General features: G+C 38.3%; 1 protein-coding gene across 2 annotated transcripts in view; it reads right to left on the bottom strand.

The window, feature by feature from the left end:
• CTNND2 (catenin delta 2) overlaps positions 1 to 2,390 on the bottom strand; it is a 394,794-nt gene extending 392,404 nt beyond the window's left edge. For both annotated transcript variants that reach the window (XM_082752927.1, XM_082752928.1), the window contains exon 1: positions 2,278 to 2,390. In XM_082752927.1, coding sequence (XP_082609053.1) covers positions 2,278 to 2,291 — 14 coding nt within the window. In that variant the 5' untranslated portion in view covers positions 2,292 to 2,390. The remainder of the gene's footprint in view (positions 1 to 2,277) is intronic.
• Positions 2,391 to 20,238: the final 17,848 nt, after the last annotated feature.

Genomic DNA, 20,238 nt, shown 5'->3' with positions numbered 1-20,238 from the left:
GATTCAAAAACTTGTAATATTGTCACTTCCAGTTCAGTAGCAAAGATGTTAGCATTTAAATGATTTAACAACTTAATGAATGACATTTGTTTTTATGGTTATTCTGGGAAGTGTAGCCTGCTTCAGAGTTCCTGGGTTTGCTCTCTTGGCTGAATAACAAAGACATAAAATTCTTCAAATTATACTGTATCAGTAAAAGAGTAATTTTTTAAATGCTTACAACTTTCAATAAAATTAGCCACCTAGTTTTACGGTATGTCTGCCTAAAAAGCTTAGCTTCACAGGTGTTTATATCTATGAAATAAGTATTTTGAAGCAAGTCTAACTCTACAGACTCCAGTCAGCTGGAAAGTCAGCATATCAGCCTGATTGATATTTAATTTCATTTAATATTTTTGTTTGTTCTACACCCTTCCATAATTTTTGAATATTTTAAAACTAACAAAAAAGGCCATGTAGTATGTAAGGGAAAAACAATGACCCAACACAAACGATACTAGACTGTTAGTAATTTCCTTTTTAAATCACATGTCAAGTCTACGAAATCCTATTTAATTGTAAGTTTTCAATGTTATTTTAACTAAAAACATTTTAAGAACTACTTGAAATGCTAGAAATTTTAAACTCTCCTATGTAAAATATTTCAAGAGCAATTATTATTATTATTATTTTCTTTTTTTTTAAAAAACATGCAGTCTCCTAAATTATTCCAGGTTTGTTCTACAGAGAGATTAGTAGTCAAACTATTAAATTTCTCAAACAACTGAAGAGCCTTAAGAAACAGATGGATGACCTTGACACCACTGATGACTAAAAAGTCTAACTTCACTGACAGGAAAGAAATCCACCACAAAAAAACATTTCCTTCCAAACAAGAAATTTCCCAGCCTCCGTATCACCAACTGGAATAGTCATAAGATAACAGCATTATTCAAACTTAGTTCAGGCAGCTTTTTTGAAATGCAGTCACACCGTATGTAAAAATGAAATTACTGTGGGAATGCACCTCAAGTGCAAATATAGTATGGTACTACATCGCAAAATGTTACCTACTCTGTGTTTAAATAATTCAAAGTACTACAGATTCTCTAATGCTAATATAAGTGTAGCTGGTAAAAAAGAACACATAGATTAGAATAAATTTTTCTCTTAGGGAGTTAATTATTGATTTATTGTTAAGAATTTTTGTACCTAAATTAACTTCATCTACAGCTTCTGTTGAATTACTGAAAGATTCTTCTGAATTTTGCCATGTTAACGGCACTGTTACATATAGCATTTTTGTTACATCTGTTGCATTCTACTGAATAGTTATTTCATAATTAACATGGAAAACAATTTATTTAACTTAAGTGCAGTCTGAGTTACTTAAACTGAATTTATTCCTATAGTGACAGATTTTTTCCAATTCCAGATATTTTCATATGTTTTTCTACTTGGATCACACAAAACTTAATACTAAGCTTGGCATATTGTACTTCATCTTATGTATTCAGAAGATATCACATTTAATATTTCCACGAATTAAAAAGGGAGATATGTCCATACAGCATTTTTCCTGGTCTTTAAAACCAAAGTGCTATCATCTTTCATTTACTAACTTCATCTGAGAGAACAAACTACTATGAAGAAGCTCAAGGCTACCAAATCTTTCCTCACACCAAACTGACCAAGAGCTCAACCTGCTTTTGTACAACTGCCATCATCCAAACAATTTATCAGAATAATCTCATTTATGAAAGCCAGTGTTTAAAAACATATTTTTAAAGTGACATTATCACATTTTGATGTCAAGTTGGCAGCTTTATGTAACTTAATTACATATGCAGGTAAAAGGATCTCTCTAAAGCTTTTAACACTTTCAGTGATGAAGTTTTGATAAAACAGATTCACACACTTATAAACACATCTCTGCTCTCAGAAATCTCTGTCTGAAAATGATAGCTGGAAATAGGAATTCCACCAAAAAGGTAACAGAAACAGGAGTTCTTCTATTAATCCACTCAGACTACAGCAAGTCGATGAATTCCAAATATGACTAGTATCTTGTTACTGGACAAAGCAGATAACAATTACATAAAATTCATCCTCTTCTAGGACTTTTAAAAAAAAATGTGGATCAGAATGCAAAATTCCAAATGACTAAAATCTCATGCTCCTTGATATATGTATACGTATTTTTCTTACAAGATGATCAATGCTATTTGTTTTCAATGGCAATTCATAACAGCAGCAAAATTCATTACCAAACATAGGAATTAGTAATTTATACATTACCTAATGCTGCTCATGCTTCCAGTTTCTGATCCAAGCTTACATCTCTCCAGTTGGCTAGCTACAATCTGACGTTCAGCTTCAAGTTCTCGAGTCAGTCTCTCAAATTGCAGTTCCTGGAAAAAAATAAATGAAACCATTCATTTTAACTTCTCTCGAGATTAATAAGGTATCTCAGCACATAACAAATAATCATGCAAAAAAAAAAAAAAAAAAAAAAAAAAGCTAGTATAGTATCTTACAGGAAAACCTTTTTTGTTTTAACACATTCACAATTCAAGTTTTTGAGGTAACACCTACTCATTCCTTCATTCACTTTAATGATACGTGTCATAGAATCAATAGTTTATCAGGAATGGAATTTAAACAATTCAAGCCATATTAAAGTCATTCACAGTCTACGCAGATCTCTTACTAGAATAAAAATGTCTTTCAAAAGGTGATCTAACTATATTATCATAAGAAAATTTCTATTAGTTAAAAAAAAAAAAAAGATGTAAAATTCTGCGGATGATCATATGGCAATTAAAGCTTTTCTAAATGAAAAAAAATCAGTCATCATAGTACAGGCTACTGAAATAAATTATACTGAAGGTATATTGTTACGTACTGAACATGGTTTAATTTCAGCATTTAATGATGTGCAGAAGGGAAACACAAAGTTTTGGACAAAAGCCATATTAAAAATCCTGTCACTAAATGAATGTATTTTATTTACTCTGTCATGGAAGCCAGACTAGCCCCACCAGGCAAGGTTTATCCATAGACCTCATAAATATATTTCTAAAAAATTTACATTTTTATACACAAGAGACTATTTTCTTAAATAAATAAATAAATTGATAAATAAAACAAGAAAAAATAAGTAAAATCCTTTCTATTCCCTACAGAGCCGTATTTCCGTATTAAATATGGTATCAGTACTTTTATCAAATACAAAATAGAAACGCTTTTAGGGAATTATGTTTATTTTAATTTTGCCAGACTTTGCTGCCCTTTCATTCTGGTCATAGTCACACAAAATCACGCTCATATGTAAAAGGAAGAAGTTTTCTGGCCTCTCTGTGCATTTGTTGAGGGCTGAAAGAGATGTATTTTCTGAATCCACTTGTTAAACTATTCTTGTGTCCACACAAATGTATTCATTCTCTGTTTCTCAGCCTTTTCTTTCTAAAGAGACCTTCCCGTGCTGCAGAGGTATGGAAGAGGGCGCACAGAAAATGGTCTGGGCTCAGCTCTTAGACCCAACTACATGCCTCTGAGGAACTTGGCATGTGGGAGAAAGGGGCAGAAGGAAGGATCCAAAAAGTCTTTGTCCTCTCTGCTACCTAAAATCTTTGACCAAGAACCCAGTAGTATATGGAGCCATAAAATTTGTAAGTAGGGAAACAGTAGCTGAAATGGAAGAAGGGAAGGGCTGGTGGCTGTTCTATCTGACTTAGCTGGGCCACCCCCCTTTGTCTCTATTGTTACTGGCACAGAATGATTTCTCTCCTGCGCTAAACATAAGGGGGAACCATCACACAGATTATGTACAGCAAGAAAAAGTTGGTGTACACTGAAGCGGCCACTAACTTTTTAATTTGACAGAGCTTACTTAATTCTGCATTCATTACTCCAAGCAAGACTACCAAGGGTACACCACCATCAAAAGAGTCAAATTGATGTAAAGAGCAACCAAGACCTAACACTCCTCGCTGAATGTTAATACTGCATCAGGAATCGTTGTTAATATTCTCTGCATGTGCTTTTGTTGTACTCCAAAATGTCTTTTTCTTTGTTAATAGATAACACTACTAAAAATCACCTAACAGAAATCATCTGGCTTAGATACGCCTACTTCACACAGAGTGTTTGCTTGCTCACCTAATAAAATCACTTGTCTGAAAAGAGACTGTAGATCAACTTTCCAAGAGTTGTTATTCAAATTCTGGCCTTATTTGGGTGAAATAATACACTTACTGCAGAAAGGATTGTAACAGAAATGTTATTGAAGTTTTGAAGAACATAAAATCAAAGTGCTATAGAATTTGCTACACGAGCATGCTTATACCTAAGCACATAAGCACTGCGAATTTTTGATAGCATGAAATAAAACAAAACCAAACATAACATAGTTTACTTTCAAAACAAAAGCTGTAACAGCTGGTCTATTCCACAGCCTTTTTAAGTTACTTTATTCTATCATGGCAATGCTACCATTGCAGACTTTGAAGCTTAGCTTAATGGCTTCAGCCGTCCACCTTCACTTCCTTTCCCAGCTGGGGTAGGCCAGACACGTTCTTGTCCACGGCCTAAGAGAAGGCACTTTTTTTTTTTCACCTGTAACACCTTTTCCTTTTCTGCTATCTGCATGGTATACCATGTATTTTATGTGCTACGTATTCTTCAGTTAATCACTCCACTGACTACTTTCCAGACATTTCTGTATCTTCCTAACTAAAACCTTTATGCTGCAAGAAAGAAAATGTTCTGAAGACAAATTATTCATGAATCTGTTCTTCAAAATACACCTTTCTGTATTTGACGACCATCATTTATCGTTCTTTTCTACTCCTTTCTCTTTTCTTCAGCATTCCCCCTCTCATTTCCTAGCACACTTCATGACTCACCCTCCACTAATCTCCTTCAGTCCTACTATACGAATTCCTATTTTAGAAAATTCCCTAAAATTACAGGTTTCGGTAGGCTTTCTCTCTAAACTATTAGTCCCTTATTGAGGGAACACTTCTCTTCTTGAGACGTATAAACCCATGTTTTCTGCTTTCACTGTCCACATTATTTAAGTCCTTCCCTGCAGAGATGAATGGAAAAGGACAGTTGTGCGTACAACCCTTCTTAAACAGGAAGCAGAGAGGTACTGGATCACTTATGGAAAAAAATATCCTTGGGTTTCTAGAGCATGAAAGTGGCTGGAACAGGTAATCAGTAATTTCCTAACTAGCTTGCTTCAGTGTCTGCCATTTCTCACTTCATCGTCTTCTATCAGGTGACATCAGAAGTTACCAAGAGAAGGAAGGAGACAACGGTGGGGAGACTGAGGATGTGTGAGGGGGCAGACCCACACAACTATCCTCATTCCTTATTTTCAACATTCAGTATAACAAAAAACTGTGTTAAGTATTCCCTCATGTGATGTCCAACATGCAGGTCCACAGCAATGCCTCAGGAGCGAAAGAAGAAAAGGACTCAAATAAGAGTAGGGAGAATCTGCTATTCCTTTTCATCAAGAATCTGTCAGAAAAAAATTAATAAGCTTCCTCCTCTTTGTATGAGAAGCAGTTAGAGTGACTAATATTTGAATAAATCCATATGTTTAGATTTCAAGCAGCTGTCACAGTGCAAGAAGACAGAAACTAGAAACAGTATTTGCTTACATTTTATAAAAATAACCACTGAACCTGACTCCATCATTTGTCTTGCTTGTTCTGTTTACAGTCATTTTTGCCAGTTCATGCCATGTTGTGTTATCATCACAACCTTCTATTATTCATCGGAACCAAGCTAATCTGAACGTCAAATTTAAAAACAAATTCCTACCCGCTGATCATGCAAATCTGTTGTCAAGACAATCGCAGAATGAAGAACTGCAGGACCTACAATGCAACATGAAAACTGATCTAAGTAAGGCCACGTCAAACACAGCCTCATAGACTGCAAAGGCCAATGATGCCAATGCAAAGTGCACATGCAAAGGCAACGCAAAGCTGAAGTGACCAGTCTGACAGTCCTTAGCACCTAGCAACAGAGAAAGTGTGGGAGTGTGAAGCCAACAGAAAGATTAGACATCATGATGGGAGTAATCCAGAGAAATCACGCAGGAGAGCAGCTTGGAAAGGGAGGAACTTCACGACAACTTTATCAAATTGTTCTGAAGTGCTAAAAAGAGTACCTATCTGCTAGGGCATGAAGCAATTTGTGCTTAAAAGTCGTAATTGTCCACTATCAACATTTTTTGGGGGAAAAAAAATAAAATTAATTAGTCTATAAAGGGCAACTAAACAGGTTTTATTTTTCAGTGTGGTAGTCCATCTACCCTCTGCAGCCACTACAGCATCAAGCAGTAAATAAGACTTGAGGCAAACCACATGTCTAACAGTGGTCCAGAAAACTGAACAGGCCTGACCCAAAGTTTCTCATCTGTATCTGCTGAGTGGCTTGTACTGGCTCATTTGCATGTCGGCAGCAGTAAAACAGCTCCAAAGAAATCTGACTGGTACCTAAAGCTGATCCCGCCTTACTCTGCCCTTTGCAATCTTAAAAGTAATCCTTCAATCCTTTCACAGACAGATGTGTAATGACGCTGAGCAAAAGGCACAATAAAATTATCAGAGATGGTAGAAAACTGCTGAAAAAATAATTTTAATCTAAACCGAATTTGATCTAAATTTAGGCTGACCAGACTTATGAATTTATTGAATTCCTAAGAATCTTAGCTCCATAACATTAAAAGAGAAAAATTGTCTCACTTTTGACTGTAAACACGCTACATAAAACCACATTGGTACACTGACAGTCATTTAAATCTTCAAATACAGACAAATAACAGTACTGAGGAAAGGTTGGGAATCCCTGGTGAGATGAATAGAGAATGCTTGGTTACAGCTAAACAAAAGAAAGACTGAAGTCTCTTATAGAAATATCTTAGGAAACACAGAACTTCCTAAGGTGCACAGGACATGGAAATGTACAACACTCTCTACCTTGTTTTAATCTATTCAACAAGAGAAGTTGTACCTCAATGTCACAAGCCGTCTGTGTATATTGCTATGCATATCCTACGGCATCATGCATACTTCCATACACTGCACATCTCTAAACTTCCAATTAAGCCATTATTAGCACTGTGGCGGCAACAAAAACTTCCTAACATATCATACTGGAAACACATGAGCAGCTGCATGCGAGGTACCTACTTCCTGTGGAAAACAGGAAAATCTAGAAAAGTTTAACTTGTTGGAAGTCCTGGAATAGCATTCAGACATGAACGAGACCTGACAGCCCACCCTGCATTTAGAAGGTAAACAGGAAGTCTTGATGCTTTCAAGCGTGATTAAAAACATCACTAGCAACACCCCTATCGATCTGACACTGAATGTTGTTCAGCAGCTTCAAAATTGGGCTTTAGACGGTACCATTCAGCCATTCTAGCTTCTCTTTCTCTGTTATTGGACTGTGTTTTCACTTGTACTGTTCTTACTCTTTTCCATTGAAGCATTTCATTCTTCTCCATTTAATAAAATTAGGGTGTGGGTAACTGCCCAGAACAAGGCAATAATTAGATGAACAGGGCAGTGGAAAATTCCAATAACTCTGTGGTAAACATGCCTCAGGATCTTAATGGAGGCATAAAAAGTTAAGATTAAAAAAAAAAAAAAAAAAGTCTTGGTAATAGCTATGAATGTACCTGTATGAAACTTCAAGTTTCCAGGTGACATCAATTTGGAGGAAGCAATTCATATATTGAAGGGCAGGACTGCCATTCAGACAAACCTTGAGAAGTTGCAGAAATAGACCAACAGGAACATCATGAAGTTCAAGAAAGAAAAAAAAAATAAAGTCCTGAATGTCACGAAGTTCCAAAGAGAAAAATGAGAAGTCCTACATGAAGGTTGGACTAATCCCATATAATCAGGGCAGCATCTCCACAAAAATGATGTGGCAGTCTAGTGGACAAGAAGTTGCGAGTCAGCAATGCAATGCTGTGGTGATGATGGCCAACAATATACTTTGCTGTGCTACCAAGAGAACTGGCAGCAGGATAAGGAAATAATTATCCCTCTCTGTTTGGTAGTCCTGAAGCTGCATCTTGAGTACAGTCCCTGGTTTGGGGCCAAAAGAACAAGAAACACAAGATTTTAAAGACAAAACTTCAGAAGGCCACCAAGATGGTTAGAGGATTGAAGCACATATTGAAAAAGGAGAAGCTGAATGATTTATTTATTTATTTAGGCTGGGGAAGAAAAGTTCTCCTGAAGACCTAATTACAGACTTTTACTACTTAATGGGGGACAGTAGGGAAGACAGCACCAGACTCTAGTTAGAGGTACGTAACAAATGAATGGACAAAAGGCAGCAGTGACAAGTTGCAATAATGCCTTATATCCAGTCGGAATTTGCAAAACAAAAAGACAGAAAAAAAAAATAAAATAAAATAAAAAAATCAAGGGTGCTTAAACTCTGGAAGAGGTTGCAGTTGCCTAGGCAGGTTATGAAATCTTAAATTTCCATTCTTGTAGTTTTCAACTGCTCATCTGATCCAACACTGAAGCCAGTCCTGCTTGGCGTAGACCTCTGATGGTCTCCGGAGACTTTCCAGGATTCTAGAACTGACAAGTTCTGGGAATTACTGTTCCAAGACATGTGCCAATCTGTTTTATGGATTAGAAGAAGAGACCTGCCCAGAATAGATCGATGACTACCAAACTCTGATCATCATCCTGCTTACAAAAGATACATACGAGTTGACACAAGTGCTAGCATTTTATCAGCTAGAACCTCCATTTTTCTAGTTCACACACTCACCCTATGCGAGAGCTTTTACAATCACATGCTTATCTACAGGAGACTAGCATAGCAACTCCCAATTTATGCTGGTTTTCATACGGATTATTTATGAAGTCAAGAACAAGTTTAGATGATCATGTTTAAATATACACTATTTCTTCCTTTTCATGTAAGATTACTTTAGAGAAATCCCTTTCATGCCTTTAAAAACTTTTACAGAAATCAGACCCCATTTTATTTTCTATTTTTTGGATTCTGATACAAATGAGGTCACAATTACATTCAGTTGCATGTTTCAGCTCTCCAGGCACACTGCCCTGGTTCCTCTTTGAGTTACAGGCAAGCCTGGCTCTCTGAAGGCATACTGCCCAATTGCCTGGACTTCTGTTCCTAGCAAAATTACATTATTTCTTCTCTATCACAATCACCAAAGTTATTCAAATTATTTATTTATTTATTTATTTTTGTTACAAATTACCCAGTCCCTTTTAATTCCATTTTTCCTCCCGTTTTGTATTCAGCTTCCATCTTTTAGCTCTCTCCCTTTTTTTCCCCTTCTCACTAGTTTTTGCATCCCTTGCCAACACACACAATGGTTTATCATGCACCATGATTGCTGTGGTATTCCACTTCCTCTCAGGCAAACTACTTCAGTCCCCAAAGTAATGGAATGTAAGCAAAAGCCTTGGACTGTTAGGACAGGATTAGAACTACTAAGAGCTTTCTTATCTCATATGTTGGCTACTACTCCTTTCGGAGTAGCAATGTAAAGAGGATGTAAGATAAATTGACTTTCTAAGTCACTTTGACTTGCTTTAGGGCTTATTAATTGTAAAGTTCAAGGTGGTAGCAAAACAAAACCTCTGAGACGCTGGATATTCTCCAAGGAGAGTGAGAGAAACAGGGCTGGAGTTAAGTAACAGATCCTGACTCTTCAGTATTAAATTGGCCTGAAATTGTAATCCTGATTTACTCCTCTGCTGTCAAAGATTTACTAAATCTATGTTGAAAATAATAACATTTAAAAAAATCCTTTTATGGTGGCAGTTTTTGGAGCCCAGTTTTGCATGCTCAGGAAATCTAGCACATCAGACAGAACTGTGGACTGATGCCTTTTACCTTAATCTTCTGATACATATCTGTAGGGCATTTCTGTTCTGAAAAGAGCAACGTAGCCCTGTTATAGCCGGAAGATGCTTATGATGATGTAAAGATTATTTGTATGGTTTAAAGATGTGAAAAGCTAAGAAAGTGAAACAATGTGGTTTCATGAAGTGAAACTTCTAAAAATGATGTGGACAGCAAAGCACCGAGAGAACACTTTTTGATTCTGACAACACACTCAGGTTCCACTTTTCTTTCTTCTCTGATCTATAATCTGCTGTGCATTATGCCGAGATGCTAGTGATACCTACAGAGGTGTCAGGATACTCACCAACATATGTGCATACTAAAGCCACACAACTCTTTGCATGCAATCTTTTTGTCAGCGTTTATAAATTCAAAGTCTTCTCCAGCATCTCACTCATGGGGTTCTCCAGTTCTCCATTTACACATCTCTTACTAGTCTTTCCTTCCAGAGTTTTGAAGTTACATGTCATCCTCGGCATTGCATGCAGATGAAGAGTAAGCACTATAAATCCTGCCCAGATTAAGGAATCTGGGAAGGTCTTAAGGAATTAGAGATGTCTGGTCTCTTCCTCTTCTCCTGCTTCTAGTGGAGAAATTATTCAGGTGAACAATCTTCTCTCTTGTTTTCACTTGTCTTGTACGAGACTGATTTCTCAATCAATACATAGACTGTCAGTGTAGTACATCCAAGAACAGACTGCGTAATTTGCAATTATCATTGAATGTTTGAATTAATCAGGATTGTGGATCTGAATATTATCATGAGTAGCTATTAAAGAACTAGTCATTAATATGTTGGTCAGAGATTCAGAAATTATATAGCAAAGCAAAACAGGCTAGTTATTTTTTAGGATAACTTACTGTATGTAACCTAATGTCTACAAGATTTTGCTCTTCTTTTCTTCCAGCTAATAACACAGAAGCTTGATTTTCTGCATACTTTCAGCACTCAAGTTTGCTACACTTACTAAATGTGGCTGGACTTTCAAACAAATAGAGAATTATAATGAATCTGATTTTATAATGTTTTTAAACAACAACAACAAAAGTCTAGTATTCTAGCAGAGAGTACATTGATTAGTCAAATAAATTACATATATCTACTACTCTGAAGTAGTAAAGAAAAAAGGAAAGAGTCTTTCAAACAACATTGGCTAAAAAGTTGAGCTTAAGGACTGCAAGCCCTCAAGATTTACTCATTTTCTCTCACAGATGATTCTATGGCAGTAGCAGTTAAACTTGATAGTCCAAAATATGCTTCTGAATTTTTCCTCTTTCATTACTTCTGCCATTAAAAATACAAAAAGATGAGAACTAGTACAATAATTAGACAATTCATTCCTTTTCTGGCTACCCTGCAGAAATATCATGCATTAAGGTAATTCCCAACGGATTCATATTGTTTCTTATGAAAGAGAAAAGCAATTAGTAACGAAAATGTTAGTTTTAAAAAGGTAACATTATGATCTTAATGTGGTATGAATAGGCTCATCATTTGAACAAAGTAAAAAGGTTTTCATAATGAAATTACAGTCTAAAAATTACCTGTTTGAAAACAAGAAGGAAAGGAACACACAGTTCAGAATAACACTTGTAGTGTGGACGAAGATAATTTCTTTAATTTGACTGTAAGGTCTTTATCTAATTGAATGAAAATAACTTGTATGGGTTGACACTACAAAAACACAGTATGGAATCTGCAGTACTGGCTGTCTAGTAACAGAGAGACATTTTGAAAGAGGTTAGAGAAGCAAGGAGGGTACAAAATTAATAGTTCTGGGAGTCTTCTACTCTCTCTATGGCTTCTACAGTCCACAGGAAGGGTGACAGCAAGACATCACACAGAGACTGGATTTTGGATCCCAGCGTAGGGAGTGTTCAGGATGCCCACAAGAAAAGACCAAATTCTTGCCATAGTCTCAAACAGTGCACAAAAGATGATTTGACACCTTGCAGCTGAGAAGTTGCTCTTTAACAGTGATCATTGTGTGCTCAGATCTAACTTCCCTACCAAAGCCAGAAAACTGACCAGTTATAAGGCGCATAAAGAGAAAAACAAAGTTGAGCATTAGCTAAGAGTTAAGTCCTCACAGGTAGCACGATATGGCATCCTTAATATCATCATACTGGAAGCACATGCAGGGCCAACACAGGAGTCAAGAAAAGCTTAAGACACAACAACAAGAAGTTAGTACAGTGAAACGGGAAGGCAAAGGAAGTCAACGGAAACAAAAAGTCTCCTTCTGAAAGCTGAAATCGTATTCCTCCTAAGTGACCATAAATACTGACAGGTTGAACATAAAACCACAAGACAGGACAATATGGTTTTGAGGGGCAAATATCCAAAGGCATCAAAGCTAACAGCAAATCCTCCTTCAAATGCATCAGGAGCAAAAAGCTGCCTGGGGACTCTGTAGGGCCACTGGGTGATCAGGATACAAAAGGGTTCACTGAAGAGAAACTAAGTGATTCCTTCAGAGAGGTTTGTGCTAATTCATGGGAAATTCCCGTGGTAAGAACTCACTGAGGGAGTTTTATGACAGAATCTATCAGAAATTGAAATGACTTCAGAATAGGTTCATGAAACACAGCGATGAAATAAACAGTGCCATCTCATCGTCCAGTTTATTTCCTCAGGAGTTCTCAAGGAACTAAAAACACGCATCCCTTAAAACTCATGCAGTACCTGAGAACTGAAAGACACTGAATTTGGTGCCAGTTTCCAGGGAGATTTGATTTGTACCAGGCCAATTAGTAGGGCCTGTTGCATGGAACAGAATTAGCGGACACCGTGATAAACATGAACTACTTATCCAGATGGCTTCTGTATGGCAAAATACTTTCTTAAACAGGAGATAAAGAGCGGCAATAAAGGGTAAACTCTCACAGATGAACGTGTCCACCAGTGAAGTTCTCTTTCAACATTGATTAATACACATACAACTGACTTGAAACAAGGAGGGTACAAGAGCGTGACCATGTTTGCCAATGATACAGAAGCATGTATGACAGTAAGGTTGATTACATAAAGTTTTAGAAAGATCTTTTCACAGTCTGGAAAAGCAAAATGGGAGATGCAGTTACAGAAGGTGATCCTCAAGGTGAAAGGGATCCTTTGGGAGTCTGCTCCATTTTGCACTGCTCTAGTGCTTCTTTCTCCATCTGAGCTCTCTGTAGCTCACTTCTTTCCAGCTAATTTCTTTTTATGCCTTCTCCTTTTCCTTCTTAAGAGGTTAGACCTACTCTTGTGCTTCAAGAAGCAGCTGTAGAAGAAAATCAAGACTCCAGACACTTAAACTTTCCCACTGTGTTCCTGTAATTCCAATGACATTGCAACTCAGACCATACAAGGAACTCCATTTCTTCTGTTTTGTTCTCCAGAGTGTGAGGATTGGTGCACAGGCACTTGAGATGATGTCCCATCTGCTCCTTGCCTCCAAGGAGCGCATCATAGCCTCCCCTCTCACTCTGCTCCATACGTGCTTTCATACTGTCCCCTCTGGCCTTGCTTGTCTCCAATTCTTTAACCCTAGCTTCAAGTCCAATTTATTGTCAGAGAGAATTGGAAAAGATGTCCCAGCACCTGTTTGATAAGTGTATCTCTTCTCCCCATGTAGCTCACAGTGGTTGAAGAGTGTCACTTGATTATGGAAGCTGAAATACTGTCAGTGACACCTGCCACACAGGTAGGTGTTGACCTAAATAATAAGCCCACTTCTGCCTGCACTCTTCCCTGGCAAAACTGACTAGAAAATCCGAGAACCTGTCTCCTTGACTTCAACCTCAAGGTCACTGCAGTCTTGCTTAACTTTTTCCACGTCACACTTCACAATATTATTGGTTCCCACATGGAAGGGCAGTGAGTCTTTGGGCTTGATGAGTCGTTAGGATTCTTGATGGAAGCAGCCAGCGTCCCATGACTGTGTGTCAAGTCACCAGATGCACACCAGTTTCCCACAGAAAGGACTCTCCTGCTGCTGATACTGTTTCTTCTCCCTGACTGTTTAGACCTGTTAAGCTGTTGGCCTGGTTATCTCTTCCAGAGGAATGTATTCATCTTTCCATTCTATTGCCAAGACTATGCATCTGTTCTTCAAGCTTTTTTTTTTTTTTTTTTTTTTTTTTTTTTTTTTTTTTTAAATGAGAGTGGAGTTGCTGCCTTGCTGCCACAGGTCTCAAGCTTCCAGGGTGGCTTGTTTTGCTATTCTTTCCCCTATTTAAGTTTGCTTCTGATCTTCTGCTTTCTGCACAGAGGCCTCAGATATTGTCCCTGCTACATCACTGAAATCTTCTTTATTTCCTGCTCAGTCACCCTACTGAAAAATAACTTACCTGCACTGCATGCAGTTCCTACGCCTGCCAGCTCCACAGTCCATTAGGATACGTGCCCCAGAGGTGAAGCCCCTATCCTGACCCCTGCCCAGTGAAGAGCAGCAGGCCCTCCCTGCTCTCACTTACCAAGAGTCTGCATTCCCTCCCTCAGGAGCTCTGGCTTGGTCAATGCCTCTGTCATCATATGAACAGCCCTATGGTCAGCAGCATCACATCACCAGTGTTTGATCACCAGCTTTACTACCACAATGTTATGCCACTGAACAAGGGAAGTTCTGCTCTTTTCATGTCAGAAATGACGTGGCAGAACTGAAAAGACAGAGAGAAGGGCTGCAATGATGATCAAAGGTATGAAATGGATTTTCTGCCAGGAAAAACAGAGATGTGGTGCTTCCATCTGGAAAAGAAACAACTTAGGGAGGATATGACCGAGGTCTACAAAACCCTATACGGCATATTCATTAGCTCTTCCAAACCAGAAAGTAGGGCATAGCAAATGAATAAGAGGCAGACTTGGAAACAGGTGAAAGAAGGTGGTTCTTTACCTAAAGGACATGTTTATTGATGTTTACTAAACACACAATGAATTTACTGGGTTGTCAAAATGTGAAAACAGGCAGGTTTTTATTATTATATTGCAGTATCATGTATTTCCTTCTTCTTACTCTTCCTTCCGCATACGGTCATCGATTGCCACAAAACAGAAACCAGAAAACATAATCAATCACGTATATATATATATTTATATTTTCATATATATATTTTTATCCACAAAACATCCAGACTTGGAATCCGGACCATTCCTCCAGTATAACACAATGTTTTTAATAAACAGCCAAACAAAAGCTGTGCAGTATTCATTCCATGGAAAATGGAACACAAGAATTTGATGCACTGTAGTGGATCTGTGGCTATGATTCTGGGAGATCAGACATAAAAATGACACTTCCAGAAGTATCAGTCCTCACTAAAACAATGAAGCTGCATTCACAACAACAGTGATTACAGACTCTTGGTTCTAACACTAGTCATCTGCCACCGAAACGTCAGTAGATGAAAATGGACAGAAGCATCTCTACAGGGATGTTCCTTACAGCAGAGATAACCAGCCTTACAGCTACAGTACAATTATAAAATAAGAATGCCATAGGAATCATTGGTATTTATCATCAAAATGGGAAGAAAGTAATTCAAATCAATGAATCAACTTGTTCCATAACTGCAATCAGGGTATTTCATTGACATTGCTGTAGAAGTCACCTGAAGTTTAAGTCATTATTACAGCAAAAGACAACAATCAAAACTGGATCTAACCCTGCGTGATGAATGCAGAAGCCTTATTCTGGCAACATCATTACCTCCAACTATTCCGTGCAAGACTAGGTACATATAATGTGTATCGTTACAGCCCCAGGGCATGAGCACAGAGCAAGCAGATAGGAATTCGTGCTCCCTTTTCAGAACAGACTGTTTTTTGGTATCAGAGTTGCTGAAGTAAGGCAAAGTATAAAACAAAACAAACCAAACAAACAAACAAAACAAGCCAGACCACACTGAATTTTAAACTCAGCACCTCAAGCTAATACAATGGCAGAAAGGGGTGTGGGGGTGTAAGAACTGATCTCCAGCCACAGTTTCCAAGCTATGGTCACCTCCCACCTTAAATCTGCCTCCCCTGACCGTGGTGGGAGCGGGGGCTCAGCGAAACATAGGCTCCCTGCTCCCCAGACCTGGCAGCGCCTGAGTGCCACAGACACAGGCACCGTCTCCATGGCAGCACGAGGAAAACCGCTCCTGCCACGAACCGAGGCCGTGCCTGGGCCCTTGCTCTTACTTCACGCGTACAGATGAAGGCTGACATTTCTGAATGATCTTGGCTAGCTTAAGCTGTGAACCTGGAACGGCAGCGCACGCTTGCACAGCCTATCGAGGACATGAGATGACTCTGGCCAGTTGCAAGCCACCTGCTCGGACACCACAAGGCAGTATCTCAGCACCACACTAGGCCCTGAACACACATGACAGAAATCTTTGCAGGATCACAGAAGGGTTGAGGTTGGAAGGGACCTCTGATGGTCATCTGGTCCTATTCCCATGCCCAGAAAGGGCCACTTAGAGCAGGCAGCCCAGGACCACACCGGCATGGTTTCTGAAGACCTCCAAGGGGGTGGCAGACTCCACCACCTGTCTGAACCACTTGTGCCAGTCACCTGCAAAGGGCAGAAACACTTTCTGATGGTCAGAGGGAGCCCTGTGGCCCCACCACAGCTTCAGCAGAAGGGAAGAATCACCTCCCTCAGCCTGCTGGCAGCACTCCTAATGCAGCCCTGGAGACCGTCAGGCTTTTTTGCTGCAAGGGCACACTGTTGGCTCATGTTCAACTTGGCACCCACCAGGACCCTCTGGTCCTTTTCTGCAAAGCTGCTTTCCACCTGGTTGGCCCCCAGCATGTCCTGGTGCCTGGGATTAAATGGCGCACCCCGTTTTTGCAACGAGACCTACCAAGGTTACTAAGGGAAATACCGTCTCAGGAGCAGAAAACATTGACTAGCCTTTCCAGAGGAGTCTCTGCAGTCCAGAATACACAAGTACTAGTGGCATTTGCAATGCTAAACTGTAAGAATAGAAGAAAGACTGCTTAATTTGCTGGGTCTGCTCTGTTGTCTATTCCTTGCATATTTCAGATTATGTAACCACTTGAGGAGGAAAATGTGAAATCAGACTGATTACTTAGCAAGTGCTGGGAATTTATGAAGTGATTTAATCTTTGGCATAAAAAGGAAGCCTAAATATTTAGTGTACTGAAGTCAGGTTTTTAAGCCAAATTTCATCTCTACCAAAACTTGTATTATTATTGTGTTGGTTTCCCACTCCTAAAGCTTGATTTTTATTCAGTAAAGACTGATTTTTCTTATTACATGGCTGGCAAAGTCTATATGTTTTCCAAAAGCAAAGTCACTTGCATTAGAATGAAAGAAATAATTTAATGGGATGCACTGACTGTACTCACTCCACTCTACTTCATTTCCTCAAACAAGAGGCTGCATTGACTGAGAGAGACACTTATCTGGCTCATGTCCATTGCACAGCAAAGTCATAAAGAGAGAGAAAGGGAGAAAGCAATACAGCCTTCCCTCCCTTGAATACATTCAAAAAAAGTGGGCAGAGACCCATTTGCAACAGTGTTTTGGGATGCATTTGACAGCTACATCAGAAAATAAAGCATCTCCAGCTACTTTATGTACCCCCCTTCCCCTCCCCCAAGAACAAAACCCTCTAGAAGTGTAACACTCCTTCAGGGATTTTGAAAAAAATCTAGCTCTTATAAATCAGATCCCTTCCCATTCAGCAGCTTCATATCCCCATACAGCAGAACAGTTCCTCCCTCTTCTTCCAGTTTGTGCTCAACACAGGGAAGTAGTACAGAGCCCTCAGAATCACTCATCCCAGATGCATAAGGCAGTCTCTACATCCAAGAGGAACTACGAAAAACTAACACTTTTTCTATTATGGAGTTCGGCAACCTCATTATTATCAGAATCCGGGGAAGAATCCTCCTGGAGGCTGTTGAAGTGGGTACCAATTATTTATTTACGAACAGAATTTTAGTTTCATTTGGCAAACTTGCAGAGCATCTCTCAATCCAGGAAAACATGCTTTGGTTTACCTGCTATTGAGTTTACAGGCAGTTTTATGCATGTTACTACTCTGGGCACATTTTCTACCATTCTCATCACTACGTTTCTCACAAAAAGAGGATGGCAGGAATCTCTGTAGCAATATAGTACCCATTGCTCTCAATACAGAACTTAAGTCAAGATAATTCACAACATTTTACCTAGAAAAATACTCCATAGTTTAACTCCCAATAAAACGGAGGCTACAAAGTTACATATGGTGAAAGAAACTTTAGAAGCAGTCATGGGAGAAATAACACTGGGTTAAAAGGACAAGAACTATGTGTTCTGAACCATAAATTCAAATATTTAGAGCTGGGAAAGCTTTAGATAATCAGATCCAAGACACTGTAACTACTCAAAGTGCCAAATTTAAATGACAACCACCATATGTAAATGATCTAATTACAAACATGAACACAAAATGCTTTGTTGAAAACCAGCAGGAGATGTCTTGAACAGTTTAGAAAGAAGAAAAAAATATACTTTAAAAAAATATCACAGTGTATGTAGAATAATGAGGTCTCCTAATAAATACTGAATCTTATTTACTGAAGTTTTGCTGTGCGATTCAGATGTTAATTTCATGCTGCATTAAACGAACGACAGATAAAAACCCCTTTAAATGCTCACATCTGCTTTAAAAAAAAAACTCAGTTTGATACGATTTTGAATTAACCTTACAAAAAAATTGCATTTAAATTTGCAAGCCACGATGACTTATAATTTTTATAATTCTAGTAGTGGGAATGGAGAGAGAAGGGCCTGGAAGACATAGGATAATCTACTCATACCTGCAGACTGACAACAAGACCTTTTGATTATAGGACACCTAGATTCACCACCAGTTTAATTTATACTTAAACAGGCCTGAAGAACAATGATTAATAACTTAATGATCTAAGGATTTTATTAAAAACAATTAAGGATTTTAATATTATATTGATTGGGTTTGGCCAAAGTTTTATTTTGTTCATTTCAGAGTTGACTACATTCCTGGTGCACACACACAACGGAAAACCAAAGGCAAAAATAATTCAGTTAAATAAACCTATGGGCTTTCAGGCTTTTCTTTTTCCCCCAAGGATGAAATTTGAAAAGTGTGTAATTTATCTTCTCTCTCTCTCTGTGAAGGTACAAGGTGTCCAGTCTTGTTTTCTCACAACAACAGCCTTCTAGATACCAAAACCACAAAGCAAACTTAACGTTTAAATAAGTTTGGAAAGAAAGGAAAAAACAAGAAAGACAAGAAAAAAAATATTAAAGAAAATCAGCAACTGAGACAGTACGCTCACTACATGGCTGCTGCAACAGGTGGACTGTTTTGTAAGATTAGCAGCCTACCATAAAATCCTTCTCCGTAACACAGCGAACCACAACGTGACAGTAGATAAACTCCATTAGAGTGAATTTAAGCACATGTATCCATGTAGACAGAATATCCCAAACATCTGCCCATGTTTTTTTTCTATACTTTGTTGATGCTGCTGTCATCTGGACACATTATCCACACGTCCCCTGAAACCATGTATTGCAATTTCCATCAACTGAAATTACACCTGCTGAAGAGGGCAGAACTGATCGACTACAGCTTCTCCTGCTGTTGAGCTCAGACAAGCTGTTCATGAATTCAGCAGATGTTTTGGTAAACTAGGCCAAACTGATCTTTTGAAATCAATTTTCAACTTCACAAAAAATATATATAAATGCAGGGTAAAAGTCAGTGCTCTTCACAGCTATAAGTTCCCTCTTAGTGCATGCTTCAAAATATCCTCAGGGACCAGCATGAGATGATAACAAAAATACGTAATGAACAGTAATTCCCTAACACGTAGCAGTATTTTTATGTCATGACAGAAAGGCATCTGGAAAGAGTAGGGGCAGTGCAGACCATCAATAGTGACTGAGCTCCCATTGGAAAGGAGGCCAACCTATTGCCCAAAAGTTCCCGTAAAAATCAGAGCACATGCAGAAGCACTTTCATTTCCCTCAGTGTACAGATTTCATTTTTCCAAATTGCCTTCTGAGACTTATTCATTTTTAAAGGGAATAGCATTTTTTCTTAAATAAACTTACTCTGTCATTCGGAAAAATCAATGAGACAACTTCAAGTCCCTGTGCCATCTCAAAATTGCAGCTGATTTCTTCAAAATAATAAAAAACAAAGCCATTTGGTTAAGCTTTCCAAAAACACTGAAAATAAAAGTTTAAAGGAAGAATAGTTACACAAGCAGGTTGTGCAACAGCTTGGGTAACATGCCTGTGTCCCAATACAAGTTGCACTGATTTTATGGACAGCATTTCTGTTTTTCAACAG

This window comes from Aythya marila, assembly GCF_965140915.1.
Source record: "Aythya marila genome assembly, chromosome: 2".
NCBI lineage: Eukaryota > Metazoa > Chordata > Aves > Anseriformes > Anatidae > Aythya > Aythya marila.
The sequence above is the reverse complement of the archived record's forward strand: the minus strand, read 5'-3'. Positions and strand labels throughout refer to the sequence as shown.